General features: G+C 37.3%; 1 protein-coding gene across 6 annotated transcripts in view; it reads right to left on the reverse strand.

The window, feature by feature from the left end:
* The window catches only part of HMBOX1 (homeobox containing 1), a 152,627-nt gene that overhangs the window by 67,957 nt on the left and 60,032 nt on the right, over positions 1-24,638 (reverse strand). For all 6 annotated transcript variants that reach the window (XM_023515583.1, XM_023515586.1, XM_023515582.1 and 3 more), the window contains exons 3-4: positions 15,328-15,804; positions 6,170-6,255 (exon numbers count right to left, since the gene is read on the reverse strand). In XM_023515583.1, the coding sequence (XP_023371351.1) occupies positions 6,170-6,255; positions 15,328-15,804 (563 nt within the window). The remainder of the gene's footprint in view (positions 1-6,169; positions 6,256-15,327; positions 15,805-24,638) is intronic.

Below are 24,638 nucleotides of genomic sequence, written 5' to 3' on the forward strand. Positions count from 1 at the left end.
CATTTAGATAATTTAAAAAATTTTTCACTTTGAAATAGTCAATGGAAAAATATCACTCCCTTATAGATTTGAAAGCCTTCTTTTATTTAAGCTAAATTTGCTTACATTCAAGGATCTATAAATGAACTCTGTTCTATACAACTGACACATCCATCTGACAAAACGACTGTTTTATTTATTGTAAATATAATACATGTTAGTATTTGGTAAGCAAAATTTTTCAAACTCTTTCTCCCAATTTCTCTAAAGAGTCTCTTATTCTTTTTTTTTTTTTTGAGACAGAGTCTTACTTTGTCATCCCCTGGTAGAGTACCATGGTGTTACACACAGCTCACAGCAATCTCAGACTTGTGGGCTCAAGCGAGTCTCCTGCCTCAGCCTCCCAAGTAGCTGGGACTACAGGCGCCCGCCACAACGCCTGGCCATTTTTTGGTTGCAGCCATCATTGTTGTTTGGCGGGCCCGGGCTGGGGATTCGAACCCACCACCTTAGGTGTATGTGGCTGGTGCCTTAGCCGCTTGAGCCACAGGCGCTGAGCCACAAGAACCTTGATGATACAAGATTCTCCCAGAGAATCACGTAAGCCCAAGAGTTTGAGGTTGCTGTGAGCTGTGAGGCCATGGCACTCTACCGAGGGTGACATACTGAGAATCTGTCTCCCAAAAAAAAAAGAATATTTTTAGTTAGTACGGTATTATTATTATTACCATTTTCCAGAAAAGGAAACTTAGGCTTAAGCTATTTAATAATGTGGACAAAGTTGGTAAGAGGTGGAAATCAGATTTTGAACCTAGGCAGTCCACTATCAAAGTCATGATCTTGACCACCCTATACTTTCTCTACATCAGGGGTGGGGAACCTTTCCATGTTGGAAAGCCACATTAGGTTAGCTATAATCAAATAAAGCCATATTCAAGAAACTTCACTTAGATATGCTTAAAAATATACATTATTCTGTACATAGATACTAAATCTACCCTGATCATGAATTTCCCAGCCTTCAGAACTTTGGGAAATATATTTAAGTTGTTTACAGGCTACCCAGTTTCTGGTATTTTGTTACAGTAGCCAGATGAGAAAAGAAAGATACTACGAGGTCAAAGTCCTTTCTTTGTCTTATAAGTGAGGAGAACCAGGCTGTGGGTTGTAAGGTTATCTAATGGCAGAAAGACTACAAACTTGGTATCCTGTTGTTTTTTCATTATACTACTGCTATTCAAGGAGACAAAATTTGGATAATTTTCTGAAAATTCAGAGACACTAAATGTTTTTCTTCATCCATATATTTATTTTTTCAGGGGACATGAATTCTAATTAGTATATTTCTTTGGTTGATCAGCACTCATCAAGCTCTGTCCATTTACTCATTTATTCTGTGTGCCTGAATTTTTCCCAGAGATGATTTAAAAAATTATGTTTTAAGCATTCTTAAACAGCTTTCTTACCTCGGAAGTTAATACGGAATATGTGTGTTTGTCACTATAGCACAGGCTCTGCTCATCACCCTGCCATTGTTAGGGAGAATAGAATCTTGGCTGACCTCTTCCAGAGGTAAAAATCCAGCCTTGGTGGGAGCAGCTGGGACTGTGAAAGAAGCTACAAATAACATGCTGGGAACTCAGCAGGCACTGTTATTATATCCTGTTTATACTGTCATTTTTCCTATCAGTAGGATATTATTTATACAGACCCCACCCATGAACTTCTTGTTTATCTTATTATAGAAATCCTCTGACTCTATAAAAAGAAACTTCTGTATTTGTTTTGGGAACAAGTACATGTGTTATAATTTTGCACCTCATTACACTTTTTATTTAGCACTTTCTTTTGTTATGCATCACTTACTCTCATTTTATTTCAAAGTTGGCTTATTTCACATATCAGAGTTAAACAACTGACTTTAAGAGAATCTGTTATAGGGTAAGATTCTGGAATACCACATCCTGTACTTTATGTGGGGGTGGATTTCATCAGGTAGATATTCTTCTAAGATATATTTGACTAACTTGTTTAAAGACAGGAAAATGTGTCTATATACTGATCAGGTCCTCCAGGGAGGGAGTGCATCGGGGTGACCAGAAAGCCTCCTTACCCAGGCTCACTCTATCCTAGGTGGACTGATTATGAGGGCCAGACTTCATTAGGGTCTCACCAACTTGCTACTCTTAAGTAGAATCTCTTCTTTACAATGAGAAGCCTTGCCCCTGAGTTTAGCTTGATGGCTGGACATGCTGGGTGAAAAATATAACCCAATTCATAATACAAGAGAAACAGAGGAATTTAGTAAGTTGACCAACAGGACAATGAACCAACCTGGTTACCAATCATCCTCATTACCCCAGCCTTATGTAAATAGTGAAGTAGATAAAAGAAAAATGCAAGTTCCTTTTAAGGGCAAAAAAATCATGCAGCATTTGTTAAACAAATGATAATTATTTCTGGAGAGAGCATATCACTGAACAAAGTGACATTGGACAATTTTTCTTTCCCATGTCTAGCTTGTGTTAGCATCACTAGTACTCCTCTTGCACAAAATAGCAGCTCTATAAGGCAGGTAGGTAAACAAATGTTCAGAGTACGTGTACAATGCTAGAATCTTTGAGGATATATAAGACAAGGTCACTGACTTTAAAGAACTTTACTCTAAAATGCATAACTGATATGAGTATTAAAACTTAAGGCAGTGAACTAAGTATAATTAATTTTTTTTAAAAAAGGGGTATCAATGAGCTAAAGTGGTCAAAGAAGTTATAAAAGAATGAGGACAATAACTAAGATAATCTTGCTAAGTAGAAACTGATTAAGGCTGAGATGAGGAGGTAAAAGGCACCCGAGGCACAACCAACAATTTGGAAACATCCAAGTGAACAGAAACCTGGAAAATTTTAAGTTAAACCAATAAATAATTATTCAGTAGTAGTATTCAGTTGGGGATATGCTGAACAGAAGATGGCAATGAAAAAGGAGGCTGGAGATAGATTATGAGAAATTTTTAGACAAGAGTGAACCATTGGATTTCTGATCAAGGGAAGATAAACTCAAGCTTTTGGAGTGGAAAGGAAAAGGAGAAAGAATAAGTGGGGGGAAGACTGAAATGGAGAAAGTTTTTAACGTTATCAAATCCCATAATTATGGCAGGAAAAGGAAGGTCCATATGATACAACAGATAATAAATGTGTAAATACATTTTCAACTCTTGCTTTCAAAAACCAAAAATGTGGCATCGTGATTAGTGAGGCAACGTTCCACAATTCAAATCCACTGAAGTTAATGTCAAGAAAGTTCATCCATCTCCTAGAATCATACCTCTCAAACATAAATCACCTGGGCTTTTGGTTAAAATATAAATTGTTTCAGCAGATTTAGGGTGGTACTCAGTATTTCTAAAATTCTAACAAGCTCCTGGGTGATGCCAATACTGCTGTTCTACAGACTGTATTTTGAATAAGAAGATGTGAAAACATATCTTTCAGTTTCCATTTTCTAAAAGGCAATACTATAGTTGATGTATCATGTCTAATCCATGGTATATCTGATGCTTTTATGCCTAAGAAATGGTTTTTAAAGGTTTTATAACTTGCATCATTGTTGGATGGGTTTCAGAGTTACTATTTTAAAAATCCAAGATGATTCAACATTCAGGGTACTCAACATACTTAGTAATACTTCCACCTGAAAAAGTCAACTTTATGTTTGTTACTCATTAACTAAGGTGACCAGATTATAACATTGGTAAAGTGGGACACCATTGACAGGGGTGGGGGGGGGGTTCTTAATTAAAAATTTGGTCTATATGGAGCAAGAAAAATTTTCATAGAATGCAAAAATAGTACTGTAATATATATTTTTTGAATTTCAATATAAGTACAATTTACAAATATAATGCATTAAAAAAAATTATGTATAGGGCAGAGCCTGTGGGCTCAAAGGAGCAGGGCTCAGGTCCACTTGGGCGACCTTGCCCAGGAGGGGAGTAGGGAGTTTACATTAGCCTTTTCATTTCCAAATAAAGTTGCATTAACCTCTTCATTCCCAAATGGAGTTACATTAACCTTTTCAGCAGCTGAAAACCGTATATTCCCTTCCCATTGTCCCACCGTTCCCTAGCTTGTCATGCATTCTTTCCAAAAATCGGGATTTTTTAAAAATGCTGTGGGACATGGGACAAACTTAAAAATCAGGACTGTCCTGCCAAGAGTGGGACATCTGTTCACCTTATCTTTAACACTACAATTTTATTTTTTGTTTTTTAGGCATTTAAACTAGAAGATACTGTTGCTTCTAGTCACAGAAGCTGAAGGATAAGCACTGAAAAGACAACACTCCATCTTTCCATAGTCCGCATCAGTGAGCTTCAGTAAAACCCACTTAACTTGGCCCTTAACCCTGCCTGAAGCACTATCATTTATTCCTCAAAGATAAAGGACAACAATTTTTTCTTTTTTTGATACAGAGTCTTACTCTGTCATGGCATCAGCCTAGCTCACAGCAACCTCAAAATCCTGGGCTCAAGTAATCCTCCTGCTTAGCTTTCCAAGTAGCTGGAACTATAGGCATCTACCACAATGCCCAGTTAATTTTTCTATTTTTAGTAGAGATGGGGTCTTGCTCTTGCTTAGGCTGGTCTTGAACTCCTGAGCTCAGCAGATCCACCTGCCTCAGCTTCCCAGAGTGCTAGGATTATAGGTGTCAGCCACTATGCCTAGATGACAATAATTTATTTTAAATATCCTATTGAAAAATACCTAAAGACTACAACAGTTAAATCCACATACTATCCTTCAGTATAAGACTTACACACAGAAGGACATGCCTTTAAGTATATTACCATGAACAGAAGTGTCATTTATAAAAATATATTACTAGTGTAATATATCTCATATATATTATACAAGATTGGCTGATCTCAGATATTTGGGATAAAATTTAAGACTTATAAAATCTGAAGTTTCATTTTTAACCAAATTAATGGTAAGTAACAGCCTTTCAGGTAAATTAGCTTCAATATGTATTTCTGTCGACACAACAGAAATAATTTAAAATTGAAAGGTACTCTTGAAGATTAGATCCAAGTACTTCGTTGTAGAAGTAAGGAAATTGAGACACAGAGGCTGAAAAGCTCAAAGTCATACAGTTTGCAAATAGCATGTTAATAAAAGGAGGGGTGAATTAATTTTTATGTCCACCAATGTACAAAGTATAAAAATGTAAAACTATAAAATGTAGGTGAAAGAGGTTCTGGTTCCTCTAATGCAGTGATTTCAACCAGTGTGCTATAGCAGCATACTGGGGTGCTATAAGAGAATCTTCGGTGTGCCACAAAAATTTTTAAAGATCATTAAATTATTTTTGAAAGAAGTTCAAAGCACAGTAAGTATATTCCTTTTTTTACTCCATTTCTTTTGGATCAACACAATTTACGTGTGCCACAAAAGTTTAACCTTTCATGAGATAAAAAAAAGGTTGAAAAATACTGCTCTAATGAGTAAGGCACAGTTATTTTTTCAAGGGTCTTATAAACTATTGAGATCCACATACTAACAAAGAAAAGACATGCCACTCCCAAATTTAAGAACTTCATAAAAAATGCAATCTGAATAGAGATGACACATATACACCAGATACTGGGGAAGGGGTTGGATGTGGGTGGAGAATGGGATGGTATATAAAGAACAAAGAGAAGACAATGGTACCTCTTATCTTCTCAGGAATGTTTTAAGGAAAGCTTTTACATACAGAAAAATGGTTAAAAAACAAAACTTTCTTTTCCCTCATGAATCATTTTTTAACTGGTGAAATTGGGGATTATATTTGGAGGACTGCAAAGCTTTTAAAAATAAGAAATGCAGATAGCTGTTGGATGTGCCTGTGTCAGAAGCTCTGTTAACAATTAAAAGAAAACTAGAGGAACTCTATTTTAGCCATAAAATAGGGAATTATGTGCTTATTACAAATGCTATAAAATTTACTAGTGCAAGTAAAAAAGAAAAAAATCACTGGAGAAGTTCCGTGACACTGCAGACAATGGGCTTTAAATCACAGGCACACGTTATCATGCCTAAGTCGACAGATCTGCACCGCAATGCAGAAGTGCGAGCAATATCCCAACATCTGCACCAGAGGCAGAGATCAGACAGGATTCCAGAATAAAGGGCTCTTTAGCTCTTACCTGTTACCTGTGCAACAACTGCTTGGGAAATCCTCCGATTGGCAAGAAAGGCTTTGATTTCCTCTTTTATCACACTGCTGTCCCTCCTAACAAAAACAGAAGACAAGACCAACAATGTATGTTGAAGGTAGAAATCCTCATCTTTGCTAAAAGAAAGGTGAAGCAGAGAGGTGAGGAGAACACAGAAAGAACGAACACAAAAATAAAAGATAAACAGACCAAACTTGTGTGAAAATATGAAACCACAACAAGCCAAGAAACACCAAATATTCAGGTCCTAAACATCACACCATCAGACAAACGCATCAGTGACGACCACAGCAGTTATGAGTCTCATACCAGAGGATGATTAATCGCATGCTCTGTATAATTCACATTAGGAACAAGGCTGTCATATGGTATATACAAAGTTTCATTACTGAGGAATGAATATATCTTACACAGACAGAAATCCTAGAAAAATAAAAAGCAACAACAAAAATCAGTTGTGAGCTGTGGGTTTGCATATTAACTAGGCAACTGCATAACTAGTGTTCATTTAAAAAACCTTGAAAATAGTTAAGGGAATAAAATTGCCACTTTCGCAACTGTAAAATATTAGCCATTTTAAGACAGACTTTGCCCTTTAACTTGCCTTATTTTTCCAGTATAAACAATAAATTAAGATCAGATGTGTCGAATGTAAAATCTTAATATTAAAAAAAGGATTTATTGGGCCAGGCACAGCAGCACACACCTGTAATCCTAGCACTCTGGAAGGGCAGGGCAGGTGGACTGCCTGAGCTCAGGAGTCTAAGATCAGCCTCAGCAAGAGCAAGGCTTTATCTCTAATAGAAGTAGAAAAACTAGCCTGGAGTTATGGCAGATGCCTACAGTCCCAGCTACTCGAGAGGCTGGGGCAAGAGGATCATTTGAGCTCAAGAGTCTGAGGTTGCTGTGAACTAAGACACCATGGCAATCTAACAAATGTGACAAAGTGAGACTCTGTCCCCCCCCCCAAAAGCATTTATTGTTTTCCTATTACATATAAGAATATTTAATACTAAGTACTACACTATATTCTGTCTCTTTGGAATTATATTATAGTCTTCATCTTTCTTCCACTAAAACACCTATTATAAATTTTTACTTACTTAAAAGCTCAACAAATTCTCAAAAGACCAGACATTCAGGAGAATGACAATGAGTGCCGAGACTTTGGTTTTTTCACAAGAACAAGACTATTTAAACAAATATTATACTTAAACCCTTAAAACTGACTGATTTCTCTTTGAATGCTTTATCTTCAAATGGATTATACAAATAAAGCACTGATTTTTGTTTAAGCTCAAAAGTAATACACAATAGTGGTTAAATTAACTTGTTATCTAACACAGGGGTCGGCAAACTATGGCTGATGGGCTAACTCCAGACTGCCACTTGATTTTATACAACCTATGAGCTAAGAATTGTTTTCACAGGTGGGCATGTGCAATAAATTTGATAAGAGGGAAGCCTAATATCGAACGTGAATTAAAGCAAAATACTCTCCCTTCCCCATCCCCACCAAATTTCATTCATTAGTAGGCCTACATTTAAAATACCATACCATATTATTTTTCTATATTCAATTTTATAAATAAAAATTTGTGACTATTTTCTCCCTTATTTGTCAAGTATCTACATTATATCCTCATTTTGCCTCTTGGGCACAAAGTCTAAAATCTTTACTATCCAGCCCTTTGCAAAAAGTTTGCTGACCCCTGATCTGAGACAAAGGGATCACAAAATCTGTACAAATAGGTTTGTGAAAGAACCACATACTCTTCATGGGGGCTCACATCTCTCTGTACATTATTTGGAGAAACTAAGGTATCCTATTCAAAAAGAATCAGTTGTGTTTTAAATTAGAACAGGTATTTTAGCCCCGTAATGAGGGGATAACTCTGTTGGTGGATTTCATGCTCTCTCTGGGGAATTCTGGAAAAGAACAGAGAAGTGACAGTAGTGATTGCTTCCGATTTGCAACTCTAAAAGTATATTCTTAAATCTATCTGTTGGAAATCCTCACTAAAAAAGATTCCTAAAGAAATAAAATAAAAATCAGCTGCCTATTGTAATATTCAAAATTGCTCTGGAACTGATCTGGATTTTGATGTAGCTACTGGCTAGATTCCTCCTGAAATGCTTATCTATATTTAAAATATTTCTTTGAAAAATATGCATTCTCATTTTATTTTAAAATTGTGTATATAAAAAAAAGCATACTAAATATATTTTGAAATCAAGCAAAATAATTGCTGATAAAATATGGGTCACATAGAACAGCTCTCAAACATGGATTAATAACTTTCATAACTGGTGAGGAAGAGATAAATTCAGGATCTCTTTCTTTTTTTTTTCTTTTCAGACAGAGTCTCACCGTTAGCCTGAGTTAGCATCCAGTGGTGTCATCCTATCTCCCTGCAACTTCAAACTCCTGGCCTCAAGTGATCCTGTTGCCTAGACTCCCCCTAAGTAGATGGGACTATAGGTGTGTACCACTGTGCCTGGCTAATTTTTACTTTTTTTTTTGTAGAGACAGGGGTCTGTGTTGCTCAGCTTAGTTTCAGAACTCCTAATCTAAAGCAATCCTCCTACCTCAGCCTCCCAAAGTGCTAGGTTTATAGGCATGAGCCACTGTGCCCAGCCAGCAGTATCTATTTCAATTGACTTATATAAACAAAACAACCAGATTATGTGGTTTCTCACATACTATAAAATTAATCTAAAATTTTTTAAAGGATTACATTTCAATGTATAGAATGATCTTCATTTCAGGAAAATGAAACTGAATTTAAGAGAATATTTATTCAAGTTAATTTAAAAAATGAGCTTTTGTGAGGAAAAATGATTAAACGATATTTTCTTAACTACTTATTGAAGTTTAAATCAATTTCATCTAGAGTAGACACTAAATCATATAGAGGAGGTAAAACTCAATTATTCCTATATCCGGTTTGTAAATTATTCACAGCCTGATATCATCAAGTACTACACCAAACAGAAGGAACCCCAAAAGTCTGCAAAACCACAGCAATTCACTCACCCTCTCACAGACTAAATTTTTAGATATCTGGCAAGTTTCTAAGTACCCATAACAAATTTAAATTTAAAAACTTAGGGTGACACCTGTGGCTCAAAGGAGTCCGTTGCCCACCCTATATACTGGAGGTGGCAGGTTCAAACCTAGCCCCAGCCAAAAAAAAAAACCTGTAAATTTAAAAACCCCAAACATCAAAAACTCTTAACTGCTTTATGAGAAATATTTTTGCAAAATCAAAACGTACAACTTAAAAGATAAAGGTGTCTATGGGAGCATCATTTAATAAAGCTGGATCCTGGTTTTTATCATCTGGTAAAATAAGAACATTAATAAGCCCTTCACATGGCTTTTGAAATTTTTCTACAATGAAATTCACTGTTAAATATATACATAGATTTACACACACACATGTGTGTGTTATATGTAAAAATCAAAAATGATTAAATGCAAAAGTTTTCTGGAATTATAAAAGTACTACATAAACACTGAGTATTATTTTATAAACTCCTAGAAATGATCCCTAGAAAAGATGAAGCAAATGATTTGCTTTAACCAAATAAGACTGAAGTAAACACCTGTTTGTACCAGCTACTTTAAAATACCATGAAAGAGCTCTAGAAAGTCAATTTAGACATGAGCAGTGACATGTCATTTGGTTTGTTTTACTAAGTATTTTCAAAATAGGAATAGCATTCAACTTTCACTGTGTCCAGTTCTCTTACATATTTCAACAAGCTCCATTCTACCAGGTTAGCTTTGCTGTTAATTAAGCTTTCCCATGTCCCCCTCATTCTCTCCTCATTCAGCCTTCTTTAATGACCTGCCTCTCCTATTGCTTTTATTGTACCCTGTGAAATCACCAGTCTGTTAGTGTGGAAAGTTCATTTACTCTAAATCTAACCATTTCATCTTCTCCTACTCCTTATTTCCTATTTTCTTCTGCAATCTCACATCCCTCTTAAAATAACACATCCCTTCTCTCTCCCTTCTAACATCTCATACTCTTTGAACTTTCTCAAGCCTTACGGAATTAAAGTAAAAAGGAGACCGGTCTTCTTTTTTTTTTTTTTTTTTGAGACAGAGTCTTACTATGTCACCGTCGTTAGAATGCCATGACATCACAGCTCATAGCAATCTCAAACTCTTGGGCTCAAGCGATTCTCTTGCCTCAGCCTCCCAAGTAGCTGGGACTACAGGTACTCGCCACAACACCCAGCTATTTTTTGTTGCAGTTGTCATTGTTGCTTAGCTGGCCCCAGCCAGGTTAGAACCAACTTAGGTGTATGTGGCTGGCGCCATAATCACTGTGCTATGGGTGCTGAGCCAGGAGGCTGGTCTTTTCTTTGATTCTACAGCTTCCAATAAGCTACTGACTTCATTTGCATCTAATAACTGAAGTCCATTTCATCTCTTACCTTTTTCAAATTGTGGTCATGCTAGATTCATCTGGGTCATTTCTTCCTTTCTACCCTCCAGTGCCATTATTTTTATAACTTGCTAAACTTTCCACTGTTACCTATAGACTTTCTTGCTACCTGAATGAATTAATCAGTAATGCCTCTTTGTAGAATCACCTTTTATTAAGACACAATTTAACTGTCATCTATTCAGAGAAGTTTCCCCCTTATCTTTGCAGCTAAAAAAGATCTCTTCTTCCAATGACTAACTTTAACATTTCAATAATATTACTCACAATCTAATATATTGCATGCTATTCTGTATTACAGTTGTTCCTAATCTTATTTCTCCCACTACCCTGCAAAGTCCTTTAGCAGAAAGATTGTGCTTTATTCATTATGGGGTTTGTAAGTAATAGAGCTCAATTTGTCCAAAGAAAAAACAAATCTATAGTTGGAGATAAAATGGAAAACCTGATCTAGATACTTTATAAAACAGTTAATTTTTTTTTTTTTTTTGAGACAGAGTCTCACTATGTCACCTTCAGTAGAGTGCCATAGTGTCACAGCTCACAGCAACCTCAAACTCTTGGGCTCAAGCAATTCTCTTGCCTCAGCCTCCCAAGTAGCTGAAACTACAGGCACACCATAACACCCCACTATTTTTTGTTGTTGTTGTTGTAGTTGTCATTGTTGTTTGGCAGGCCCAGGCAGGGTTCGAACCCGCCAGCCCCGGTGTATGTGGCCGGCGCCAGCTTTAAATTCTTATCCTCAAATATGTTTAGGCTTCCCAAGTCAGAATAGAAAAGAACTATTTATGGTAGTTCAAAAGGATGTTACTACCTTTTTGGGAACAAAAAATATTAAAGATAGCATGTTTAAAAATGATAATGCTTTAAGACCTTCCATACTTTCTCAGTTAAACGTATACTGCACATTCTTTAGGATCTCTTAAAGATAGTCATCTATCTCAAAAGACTTCCAGAGACGAAAAAATACTTACCATGACAGACTATTTCACACTTGAAAAAACAGAATCACACATAAATTTCCTTTACTTCTGAATAAAAACCTACCATGATAAATTTCCACCCCTGGAGATAAACAAAGCATAACCTTACATTTTAAAAGGATATCCTAAAAAAACTACTCTATATGTATCAATGACATGGTAACTGGTTATCAGGACCATTTCCTCTTATTACCTATAAAACATAAATAACTTATCAACGAAGTAAATACTGTTAGGTCTATCGATAACCAACTTGGAAGGACATCTCAGAATTTTGTACAAATACCGACATATTCATATAGACAAATATTTTAAGTTGCACATGAATTTTATGGACACCCCATATATATATAAAATTGTTATCATAGCAATACATTATATATTGATACATTTCTAAAAGATATTAAAATGTTAAATGGTATTCATTCTTGACTTCAAAGTCCTTCTTAAAATGTTATACTCAACCATTTTTGTTGAGAATTCACATTATCAGTTTGCTTTTCAGTTTTTTCTATTCTAGCCCCAAAATGGAAAAGTAGCAGGTTTTTTCTCACTCTTTCTTAGTAAGTTATCAGGTATACTGTTATAACTTGATCAAGGACTATAGAAAAATCTTCCATATGTGCCCTGAAATTATTAGAAGCTTGTACACTCAATGAATTATAAAATTTAAAAAATGTGTCATATGGTTGAGTGCCCTGGACGTTGGGGAATGTGAGCAAACAAGAGGGAATCAGATATGTATAAATGGAGGCAGAAAGGCACTGGGGCACCCATGTTCTCCCCCAGAGACCACCAGTTTCAATCCACTACATTACCATAGAGCTGAGTGATCAGCAAGGGGAGTATGTCCCCCAGTGGGCACAGCATACTCAGAAAGAACCACTGCACAAAAAATTTCTCTAACATTCCTCCACATAAAAATTCATTAGGTTAGTAAGCGATCTAGTTGAAGCAGCAAATATCTTGGGAGAAGGGGCGTGGCAAGCCCGTTAATGCCATTCAGACTTTGTCTTGAGTTATACTAACCACCTTTCCTAGAGTCTTATTAAAGTCTACAGATAGGAAAAAGTCACTTAATAAAGGCAACACCTACCAGCAACATATTGATAATAGAGATATGGGTTCCAATATAGTCTCTGGCACCTAATATACATTTTCTTGGGCAAATTATTTAATTTTGTGATCTCTGATCAATCTCACAGCATGGGTATAACAATTACAAGTGAGAAAGTCATTCAATAAACTCTTGCCTCTGGCCTAAGAAGGACAGTTGTCCTCTGCAAACTTGAGAGAGAGTGAGGCACACTGAGTAGAAGGAGAAAGGGGAGAAGGTGCGATGGCAGAGGACCAGGGAGAGCCAGAAAAACCCCTGAGATCCTGAGATTATCAGAAGACACACAAGGAGCAGTTTAAGGAAGAAGCAGAGGAAGGGAAGACGATGAAAGTGTTCTAATTATGTGACAAGTGGCAGTACATAAATTAAATACTGATAACATGTAAGCCTGCACATATTTCATGGTAAAATGCCAATGTATGTAATTATGGGATTTACCTACAAATCCTGCCCACTGCCAAATAGGTTTTCTTTTTATTATGAGGATATAGTTTAATGAAAACATTATGCCAACCTTTGAGTTAAAAGCCAAGTTTTTGGGTCTTTGTTAGTCTGGTTAATCTTATAGAGACTTTTACATTAAAAAGAAAGTTTTCACATATTGCTTACTAGCCTTATGCACATTTGAAAATCAACTGTTACGTTAAACATTTAATAAAATTTATTAACAGCAATATCAGTAACAAAACAGGCTAGCATGCTAACAAATGAGTTTTATTGTTGCTATCCTCTCTACCATACTCAGGATAATTAAAAGTTAATCTCATTAAATTTAACTTTTATTTGCCCAACGGTTCTCCGTCTTAACCTTAACCATAACATGTATTTTAAAAACAAAAGCAACATCTGAACTTTTGCCTTCTCCTTTAACGAGTGAAAATGAATTCAAAGCCAACTTCATCTCTTATATTTTAAAACTTAAAGTTTAAAGCTTATTAACAGTGATTGTGATTCCTGTAGGAAACTACACAGATATACACTGGAATCGAGATACAATAGTCCATTTAGCCCAGAATCCAGATCATGCAGTTCCTTCCTAAAAATAAATTCAGGACAATTTATTTGCCCAAAGGAAATCTCACCATTGTGGTACTACAGGATGAATCTTCCATGTGGCTATATTAAGTCATGACTCTATCTTGACGTTTTAAAAACTCTTTAGGAAGAATTGTAACTCACAACTGTAGGTCTTATTTTTATTTCTGAGAAATCTGTGCTAAAGTTTCTTACAGAATAAAGTTTCTTATACTTTAGAAACTTTCTATACTATAGATTTTATAATATCTACTATAACTAAATTTATCTACCAGTTCTTACCCTTCTACAGTAATAAATTTACTGAAAACAATGCTTTTATCATTGCTATTCCTGAAGGCTTATAAAAACTCCAACCAAAGTAAATATAAACTATTTAGTATGATACTCAAGTATTATCTCCTAATATATTATTCTTATTTCTATAGTAACCCATCTGCAATCTTTATAGACTAAACACAAGCCTTCCCCCTTTTACCTTTACTATTCCCTTAACTTTAAATAGAATTCCCATTTCAAAACAAGGAATATTCTTCAAGATTTAGGTCAAATTCATCCATCCATTTAACATGTTAAGCCATTACTACATACCAAGGAAAGTTCTAGATCTTGGAGGCACAATGGCAAACACATGGTTGTTGCCCTCAAAGTGTCCCAGGCAGGGGGTGAAGACTTCCCTAATTATTTCCATTGAAAATGCACTTCCTTTCTCAGTGTTTAAAACTTTTTTTTTTTTTTAAGAGGAACCTCCAGCTGTCCCCCTGGGTAGAGTGCTGTGGCATCACAGCTCATAGCAACCTCCAACTCCTGGGCTCAAGCGAGTCTCCTGCCTCAGCCTCCCAAGTAGCTGGGACCACAGGCACCTGCCACAAAGCCCGGCTATTTTTTGGTTGCAGCCGTCATTATTGTTTGGCGGGCCCAGGCTGGATTCAAAACGCCACCTTAGGTGTACATGGCTGGCACCTTAGCCACTTGAGCCACAGGCGCCAAGCTGTGTTTAAAACTCTTAAGTGGTTATATTATCTCATAATAGATAGTTATGTGTGTGTGCAGCATGTATCCTTAAAATTAGAACTTTGGTTTCTCAAAGGTAGAAGCCATGTTTATTTTTCTTCTTAAAAACTTTTTATATACAAAATTATTTTCTTAATTGGAATGTTGGTGGGAAAAGTTAAGAGTGTACACATATTCTGTATCAAGATAAAAATGTTCTCATCCCTTGGAAAAAGTACTTACAATCTATTTAAGGATTAAAATGTGTCTGTTAGTCATAAATTAGCTATAAGAGACATAAAGTGAAGGCTAATTTTTGATAAACAGAATGGAAAAGGCTTATCAAGAAGCAAAGAGAAAGGGTTGAAGTAGAGAAGAAAAAATTTAAATTAAAAACATAAAATGTGAAATTTTTTTTCATTTCTAAAGGAGGGAAGGGGATAGTTCTTAGAGGTAAGTAGCTGAAATACAGCCTTTTAGTTTAAAACAATTTAAAAATACAGACATTTTTGAGGACTCTGAATAAGAAAAGTAACTAACCTCATTAATTCCTCCACTTTATCATCTACATCTAGGTCCTCTTCTGAGGCTTCAAAACTGTATGACCTCTGACCCATGCTGTTTGCATGGTAGCGGGTTGGTGACATCTTTCCATTGGAAGTGGACAACCTCTCATTATTCTCTCTCCCATTCTGATTGGTAGTGCAAGGCTGTGGCGAGGTATCGTAACTGTTACTAGGTGATGGGGACATTCCCGAATGCTGGGTCTGTGTGGAAGCTGTAGCTGTAGAGGAAGATGCTGGGACATTGTTGGTACTGTTCCCATATGAACTTCCTCCATAGCTGGACCTTCTTCCAAATTTGTCACTATGCTCTTGATCAAGACGGTCCAAAGTTTCCAAGGCATGGAGGATTTCATGTTTAGTCATTCCAGTACGCCGGAGGCGCTGAAGCAGATCTATCTGCTCTATGGTAAATCTGGGTTCATCTGTATAGTGAGACATGGTTTCCAGCAAACTAAAAAAGAGAAGAGAAAAAAGAATTGGAAGTCTCTTTATTGATAGTTTACCAAATAACACAGTAGAGAGAATGCTCAGTAGAAGGTGCAATATTTCTACATCAACTTTTCTTACTGCAAATAAAAAGCTACGTCCTATGCCAGAAGGTTTCTGCCAAGGCAAATGGACTGGTATAGACGTGAGTTTATTAGCAGGTTTAATATGTGTTAGATAAAAGGTGCAACATAAAACCAAATGTCATGTGGTATATAATTTACATTTTCCTCAATTTTGGTAAATATTAGAAATAACACTTTAGTTATGTCAGCAGTACCAAAACAACAGGTTAGGTACATACAGTGCATTAAGCTCAGGCTATGTGATAACTTGTGTTTTCTTTTCTATCTCAATACTGATATACTCTATATTAAAATACTGATAAAAAATGACTGAAAAAATAGTTTATATTATACTATTTTACCAAATATCAGCAACACTGACCTTGGAACTCTGTAACTTCATTTAGTGAAAACAAATGATCTGCTAAGCTAAGCCCAAGGACATGCTAATAACCAGCACAAATACGTAAGTGGAAATGCAAGAGAGATACATAAAAAAAGTTAGTAAGCACTATTTCATCCACTATTTAGCAATTTCATGAGTTTTTCATCTTTGTAATGCATTCTCTCTATTTAATAGCTACCCTGAGAAATGGATCTTTCGTGGTTGCAGCCAAACTGAGTTATTCATTTATCTGAGGAAATTGCTCTACAACATGTTTTCTTTAACTAGCACAAGATACCATAGCACACAAGAAAATGGAGTCTTAGAGTGAATAACGATACTAACTTTAAGAGAGGTGTCAAATACCATAGAAATTCTCACCACCTGTCTTCCTTTTCAACATTTTTTAAAGTGGGAATTTCTTTTAATTTTTATTGTTCTAGTGCCATATATGACGCATGGAAAGCAATAGGGTCTCAGTAAGTGTCTACTGATGGAAACAGATACCAAGGATCTTCTCATCCTCTACAAATAAATGTCTACTCTGGCCCAGTCTCTCTAAGTTACTGGAGATCCCACTGCTTCGTCATCTCTCTATCCAGGGGTCCTCAAACTTTTTAAACTGGGGGCCAGTTCACTGTCCCTCAGACCACTGGAGGGCTGGACTGCGGGCCCCGGGACGAGTCAGCTGCTAAGCAGGACAGGCAGCGGTGGCAAAAACACCTGGCAGGCCAGATAAATGTCCTAGGGGGGCCACATGTGGCCCACGGGCCATAGTTTGAGGTCACCTGCTCTATACTAAAAATTTGTTAACAGTCACTTCTAGACAGTAATTGGGTAAGAGATTCATGTAATCTCACCTAATCCTCACAGTAGCCCTCTGTAGTCTGTACAATATTATTTAATTTATTCTATTTCATTTTATATTGGTACATTGTTGAGGAAACTAAGGCTCAGGATAGGATAGTTTTGTACCTTGCAAAAAGTCTAAGTAAGAAGTAGAAAAAACATTCAAGCCTAGACCTTACTGAGTCCAAAAGCATACATCATTCTCCTTTCTGATATTTTGCAGGATTTACTGGAATCATAGGATTTGGGACATAGGCTGTTGTGTTCCTTTAAGTTTCCAGTTAAAACCATTTAGATAAAACCATTCTAATTACTGACAGATTAGGGGTCCTAGTAATAGCTTTTTACATTTAAAATCCTTGCCCCATCTAGAATTTATATTTACTTAAGTGTGAAAGGATTACAGCTTTATTTTATCCTGAATGGATAGCTTTCCATTCAATGTTTTATTAAATAATATATCTCTTTCTCCTCTGATCTGAAATGCTGCCTATATAATACACAAAATTCCCATATGAATCTACCTTTGGAGTCTCTATTCTATTCCACTGTTAAGTCTTTCAAATCCTTTTAAAAATAAGGTAGTTTGGCCAGGCCTCATGGCTCATGCCTGTAATCCTAGCACCTTGGGAGTTTGGTGTCCAGAAATTAAAGATCTAATTTTCCTAAAAACAATTTTGGTTACAGCGCCAGCCACATACAACAAGGGTGGTGGGCTCGAACCCGACCCAGGCGCACTAAACAACTGCAACAAAAACATAGCCAGGCATTGTGGCAGGCACCTGTAGTCCTAGCTACTTGGGAGGCTGAGGCAAAAGAATCGCTTAAGCCCAAGAGTTGGAGGTTGCTGTGACGCCACAGCACTTTACCCAGGGCAATATAGTGAGACTCTGTCTCACAAATAAACAAATAAATAAAATAAGAAAGAAAAAAAATTAAAACTTAGCTGGGTATGGTGGGTACCTGTAGTCCTAGCTACTTAGGAAGCTGCAGCAGAAGATCACTTGAGCCTCGAAGTTTGAGGCTGCAGTGAGCTATGATCATGCTACCGCACTCTAGCCTGGGCAATGGAGTGAGATTTTGTTTCTTAAAAAAAAAAAAAAAGAAGGCTGGGGCAAGGCACAGTGGCTCATAATTGTAATCCCAGCAGCACTTGGGAGGCCGAGGGCAGGTGGATTGCCTGAGCTCCTAGGTTTGAGATAAGCCTGAGCCAGAGTGAGAGCTCATCTTTAAAAATAGCCAGGAGTTGTGGCAAGCACTTGTGGTCCCAGCTACTTGGGAGGCTGAGGCAAAAGAATCACTGAAGCCCAGGAGTTTGACGTTGCCATGAGCTATGACACCACAGCACTCAGCAAGGGTAACAAAGTGAGACTCTGTCTCAAAAAAAAAAAAAAAAAAAAAACTGGCAGAAGTGGTGCCTGTGGCTCAAAGGAGTAGGGAGCCAGCCCCATATACAGGAGGTGGTGGGTTCAAACCTGGCCCTGGCCAAAAACAAACCAAAAAACTGGCAGAAATATAGAATTTTTGAGTGAAATATCCTTAGTTTTTAAAACAGGCTTATTAAAAATAAAAACAAACACATATATTCTATGAGCCCATACTTGTACCTATAGGCCACAATATCTGCCCTACACCTATACATTAATTATGGCATGCTTTCTTCCAGTACTCATTTATGACAAGCTATCTATCATAAAAGAAAGACCTGTTTACATGATTATATTTTTTATTGATTTCCTAAGTTCCCTCCATAATATTTTATGAAATTTAAATGAAAAATTTTAAGCATACATAAAAGTTCCAATAAATTTACATTAAAAATCCAGATTCTAGTATTGATATTTGCATTTATAAATGTTACATTACAATTAAGTTCTCAAACTCATCCTAGAAAAAGTACAGCATACCTACTTCATTGCTGAGTGTCACCATACTCACCTTCAAGGTACTCCCCTTAGGAAGCTATGCACTAACACCAGCCCCTAACCCACTCTTTAAAGCAATTCTGGAACTCTTTTTCTGGAATGGCTATCAGAGCTGTCATTGTACGAGGTCTGACAATTAAGTTCATAAACTCTTCTTAGAAAAAGCGCCTTGAAGAGTGGACTAGGTGCTGGTGTCAATGCATAGCTTCCCAACGGGAGAACTTCCAAGGGGACCACAGTGCTATCAGCAATGAAGCATGTAACACTTTTTCTACTATGAGTTTATGAACTTAATTGTCTGACCTCGCATCCAACTTATCCCTTTTATCCATCCATTTTTTGATGGATCTCAAAATCAGTAACAGATACTTATACACTTCTCCATAAATTAACTAGAGCTCAGCATTTGTTCAGATAATTTTTTTACACTATAACATTTACATGAAAGAACACATACAAATCTTACGTATACCATTCTATGAGTTTTAAAAAATACAGAGATCCATGAAACTCAAATCTGTATAAAAATATAGAGTTATTACCATTACCCCAGTTCCCTCAGGCATCTTCCCAGTCAATTCCTATCTTCTTCCCGAGAGGGAGCCACTGCTCAGAGTTTTTCCCCCACCACAGATTAGTTTTTGTCCTTTCCAGAACGTCATATGTTCTCTCTATTTACTGATTTGTGTAAAATTTCTTTCACTGAACATAAAGTTTTTGAGAATCATCTACAGTGTTGTGTCTATCGGCAGTGTGTCCTATTCATTGCTGAGTAGGAAATCATTGCAGGACTAGACAGGTCCCTTTATCTATTTCACCTATGGACACTTGGGCTGCTTCTAATCATTACCTATGAGGTATTCTACATCTTTGGTTGAGGCTGGGTGCACTGGCTCACACGGGTAATCCTAGGAATCTGAGAGGTGGACGTGGGTGGATAGCTTGAGCTCAGGAGTATGAGACCAGCCTGAGCAAGAATGAGACTCTATCTCTACCAACAATAGAAAAAAACTAGCTACTTAGGAGGCTGAGGCAGGAGAGTCCCTTGAGCCCAAGAGTTTGAGGTTGCTGTGAGGTGTGATGATGCCACAGCATTCTACCCAGGAAGACAGAGGCAGACTCTTCTTTCACACACACACACAAAAGTTCTCTTATCAGAACTTCGTAACTGTCCTCTAATTTTCTTGTTAGCTTCTTCCTTATGATATATCATCACCTGGGTGAGAAAGAAAATCTTTATTTTATCTTCATTTTTTGAGACAGAGTCTCACTCTGTCACCCTGGATAGAGTGCCATGGCATCACCTTAGCTCACAGCAACCTCAAATCTTTGGGCTCAAGAGATCCTTCTGCCTCAGCCTTCTGAGTACCTGGAATTACGGTGCCAGCCACAATGCCCAGCTAGTTTTTCTATTTTTACTAGAGATGGAGTCTTGCTCTTGCTCAGGTTGTCTCAAACTCCTGAGTTCAAGCAATCCACCTGCCTCAGCCTCCCAAAGTGCTAGAATTATAGGTGTGAGCCACTGCACCCAGCCTAGAAAGAAAACTTTTAACCAAACTGACTCATCTCCTTTACCACTTAATTTACTGGCTTGGAAAAGTCAGGTTTCTATACTTTATTCTTTTACCTTAAAATGAAGTAGGCCTGCCCAATACCATTTTCAGTTTTCATGCTATCAAAATATTTTAATATAAACCTATCTTTCTTTAGATGTGACTTTAATTGTTTTTTTTTTTAAGAGACAGAGTCTCACTATGTCGCCCTGGATAGACTGCCAAGGCGTCACAGCTTACAGCAGCCTCAAACTCACATGCTTAAGCGATTCTCTTGCCTCAGCCTCCCAAGTAGCTGGGATTACAGGTGCCTACCCCAATGTATGGCTATTGTTTGGTTATTGTTTTTGTTGTCATTGTTGTTTAGCAGGCCTAGGCTGAGTTTGAACCCACCTGCCCCAGCGTGTGTGGCCGGCACTGTAACCACTGAGCTATGGGTGCCGAGCCTAAGTATTATTTATTATATGGGCAAAAAAAAAATCATGATATTTCCCATCCCAGTCATGTCAGAGGAGGTAGTTAACTGTATATAATTCTTCAAACTTCTCCCTGTATATTAGCATAAAACAAAAGAAAATGATATGAATGTCACCTATTATTGAAAAGTATCCCCACTAACATTTGCATTAGAACTGTCTGTCAGGGCAGTACCTATAGCTCAGCAGCTACGGCACTGGCCACATACACCAAGGCAGGAGGGTTGGAACCCAGCCTAGGTCTGCTAAACAAGATAACTGGGGCAACATGAGACTCTGTCTCAAAAAATGAAAATAAAAATACCGAAATAATCTATTATTTCATGTCATTTCAGATTCACAGACTATTGGAAACCACTTTTATTTTAAAAATCATAAAAACAGAAACAACAGGCACCTATCATTTTGTCTGCTTAGAACGTTTCATTGCTTCCAAGCACATATCCTGGGGCCACTCAGAATAATCCACCTTCTGGCAAATGAGGTGGCCACACAAAGAAGGCAAGCCTTGTTTTCCTCAAAATTTTCTCGTTAGACTAGAGGGGAGATGAATAGTCACTATAACTGTTCTCAGTCGGAGGAAGATGTTAGTCTGATTAATTCCTCACCACAGGGAAGCAGCTAGTCTAGCAAATCAAGTGGACACACCAAGAAATGCAGAGTAGGGCAATGAAGAAAGCTCTGCAACGCTTACTCCTGAGCCTCCGGTGCATCCCTGCTCTCTCTGCTGTTTTGTTATACGAGAGAATACACTTCCCTTTATGTTTCACCCTGTTCAAATCAGACGTCTATGCCCTGAACCTGAAGAGGCCCCACCTGCAAAGACATAACCTCAAGCAAAAAAAAAAAAAAAAAATCCACAATTACTAGAATAGGATGCATGATTAAAATAGAGCAGAATGATAAGGTCATAGCAAGCAGTATCAAATCATGCATGTGACACTGAAGATTCGATATTTTACTTAGAAAATGCTGAAATTAGAAGCTTTCTTGGATATTGAGAGTAATGTACCAATGTGTGTTAACATAAACAAAAGCATACATTCTGGCATTTCCAAATTTTATTTCTCATAATTTACCTAGTTTAAGCACATAATCTTGAAATTATGGCAGTAAATGACCTACAAAGGTCATCTCAGTCCATGATACCAGCAATTCTTTTACAACAGGAAAAGATAACCTGTAAGAATTGAATTAATTTTCTTATGCACAAGGATTGTTCACAGGATAAGGAACATCTTTCACTTTAAATTACTAATCTGAATGCAGACTCAGGCCAACAATAATTGAAAATGATGTGAGAAGAATTTCAACACTTCAGTAACACAGACAATGTTTAAGGCATAAAAGAAGAAGAATTAAATTCAGAAATTATGGCTCAGTTCATAAAACGATGTTCTAAGAAAAGACCATACCATGACGCTGTAATAACAACACATTTCACAGTAAATTTTATCTTTACTTGAGTATGTACCCACACCCTTCTTGGATAAGCACATGGCCCAAAATATACTTTCATAAACTAAAGTCCACCAAACATATAAAGCAAAGAAGGTTAAAGCACTCACAAATTATTAATCTAGAATTTATGTGGGCAAAAGCCATTCCTACTTTACTTGCAAAGCATCAATAGTATTTTAGTAAGATTTTACTGAATAACAAAGCTTTATCTTCAGCTCTATTCTGCTTTTCAAAAATCTTTTCATCTAGGATGACTAGGCAAAATAGGTTAGTTTTGTTTTACACATGTGGTATTTACTGCATGATGATTTAATACATTCTAGAATCAATCATAATATTATTCATCAAAGAGTGAATGACCTCTCCTGGGGCCCCCTGAGCTTCCTATCCCCTTGAAAATGTTACTTCATACCTTATTGGTCCCTATATGTGAGGTTTTATCTCACAATAACTCCAACTATTAGACTTCAAAATACACATAAACTCAAGAGTTGGGCAGACGCTTTGGGAACGTAGGCTGTGGCAGAACTATTCTGTCTGCCGCTTCTCCGAAGACAGCTCAGGCGACAACAGGACTCGCAGCTTTGAAGCTTGGCAGGCAAGCACTGGTACCACCCTCTAGATAGCTTCTCCCTAGAACTGCTTATATAAGGGTATACTTCAATCTTTAATTGGCCTTTATTTTCCACAGAGGCTTCCTTCCATCATCAAGCAACTAGATGTCAGTAATTTTGGAATATACTCATTATGTGGTTAATGTACCTCATCTATCAAGTGTACTCCCTGTAAAGTTTGTCCATGTTATCCTTCCCCCCTTTAATTATAGCAAACCCCCAAATAAATTCTTTTTGTGGCAGTGCCCATAGCTCAGTGAATAGGATGCCGGCCACATACAGCGTGGCTGGCAGTTTGAGCCCGGCCTGGGCCAGCTAAAACAGCAATGACAACAGTAACAACAACAACAAAAATAGTTGGCCGTTGTGGTGGGCCCCTATAGTCACAGGTACTTGAGAGGCTGAAGCAAAACCTAGGAGTTTGAGGTTGCTGTGAGCTGTGATGCTACGGCACTCTATCCAGGGTGACAGCTTGAGTATCTTTCTCAAAAAAAAAAAAAAAATTCTTTTTGTACAGGAATAAAGCCTGTAATTCATGAAATTAACAGTTTGATCATCTCTTTATTTTCATCACATGCAACAAAATCTAAGTAAAAACATGGGTTTATAGAGGGAGATAGAAATCAGGAGTGGGATCAGAGAATTGAAGACTATACAAAATCAATTTGGTTAATGTTTATTAAATGCCTACTATATGACACACGCTGCTGAGGCATAGAGGACAGAACAAGAACCAAATCAGGCAAAAATTCCTGGCTTCATGAAGCTGGCATTCTAAAGGCTATTGAGAATATCTATTAGCAAATAAACTGTTTAAGAAAGGAAAAAAAAGAGAAACTAGGGGCGGCACCTGTGGCTCAAAAGGAGTAGAGCGCTAGCCCCATATACCACAGGTGGCAGGTTCAAATCCGGCCCTGGCCAAAAACTACAAAAAAAAATAAAAAGAGAGAAAGAAACTAAGCCTCCCAAAGGGCATGCCTACTTAATGGAAACTCAGGCTACCGTTCATATCTTCTGAGCCTATTTCAGAAACTGTTTTTGTGTGTGGAGTTTTTGGCTGGGGCTGGGTTTGAGCCCACCACCTCCTGCATATGGGGCCAGCGCCCTACTCCCTTAAGCCACAGGCGCCCCCCCCATTTCAGAAACTTTTTACTGTATCACGGAATCAATGGAGGAAGGGACTTCATGAAAAACTTAAATAATAAGAAAAGCCTATCTCAATGTCTTCTTATTGGATTATAGAACTGTCAACCAAAACAAAAGATATTTAAGTAAAACTTAGGCTCCACCAAATTTTAGAAAATACTGGCTCGGCGCCTATAGCTCAACCGGCTAAGGTGCTAGCCATGTACACCTAAGGTGGCGGGTTCAAATCCCCAGCCCGGACCCGCCAAACAACAATGACGGCTGCAACCAAAAAATAGCCGGGCGTTGTGGCGGGCGCCTGTGGTCCCAGCTACTTGGGAGGTGG

Source organism: Otolemur garnettii, unplaced genomic scaffold, assembly GCF_000181295.1.
Source record: "Otolemur garnettii isolate 467f Iridium unplaced genomic scaffold, OtoGar3 scaffold00074, whole genome shotgun sequence".
In the NCBI taxonomy this organism is placed as follows: Eukaryota; Metazoa; Chordata; class Mammalia; order Primates; family Galagidae; genus Otolemur; species Otolemur garnettii.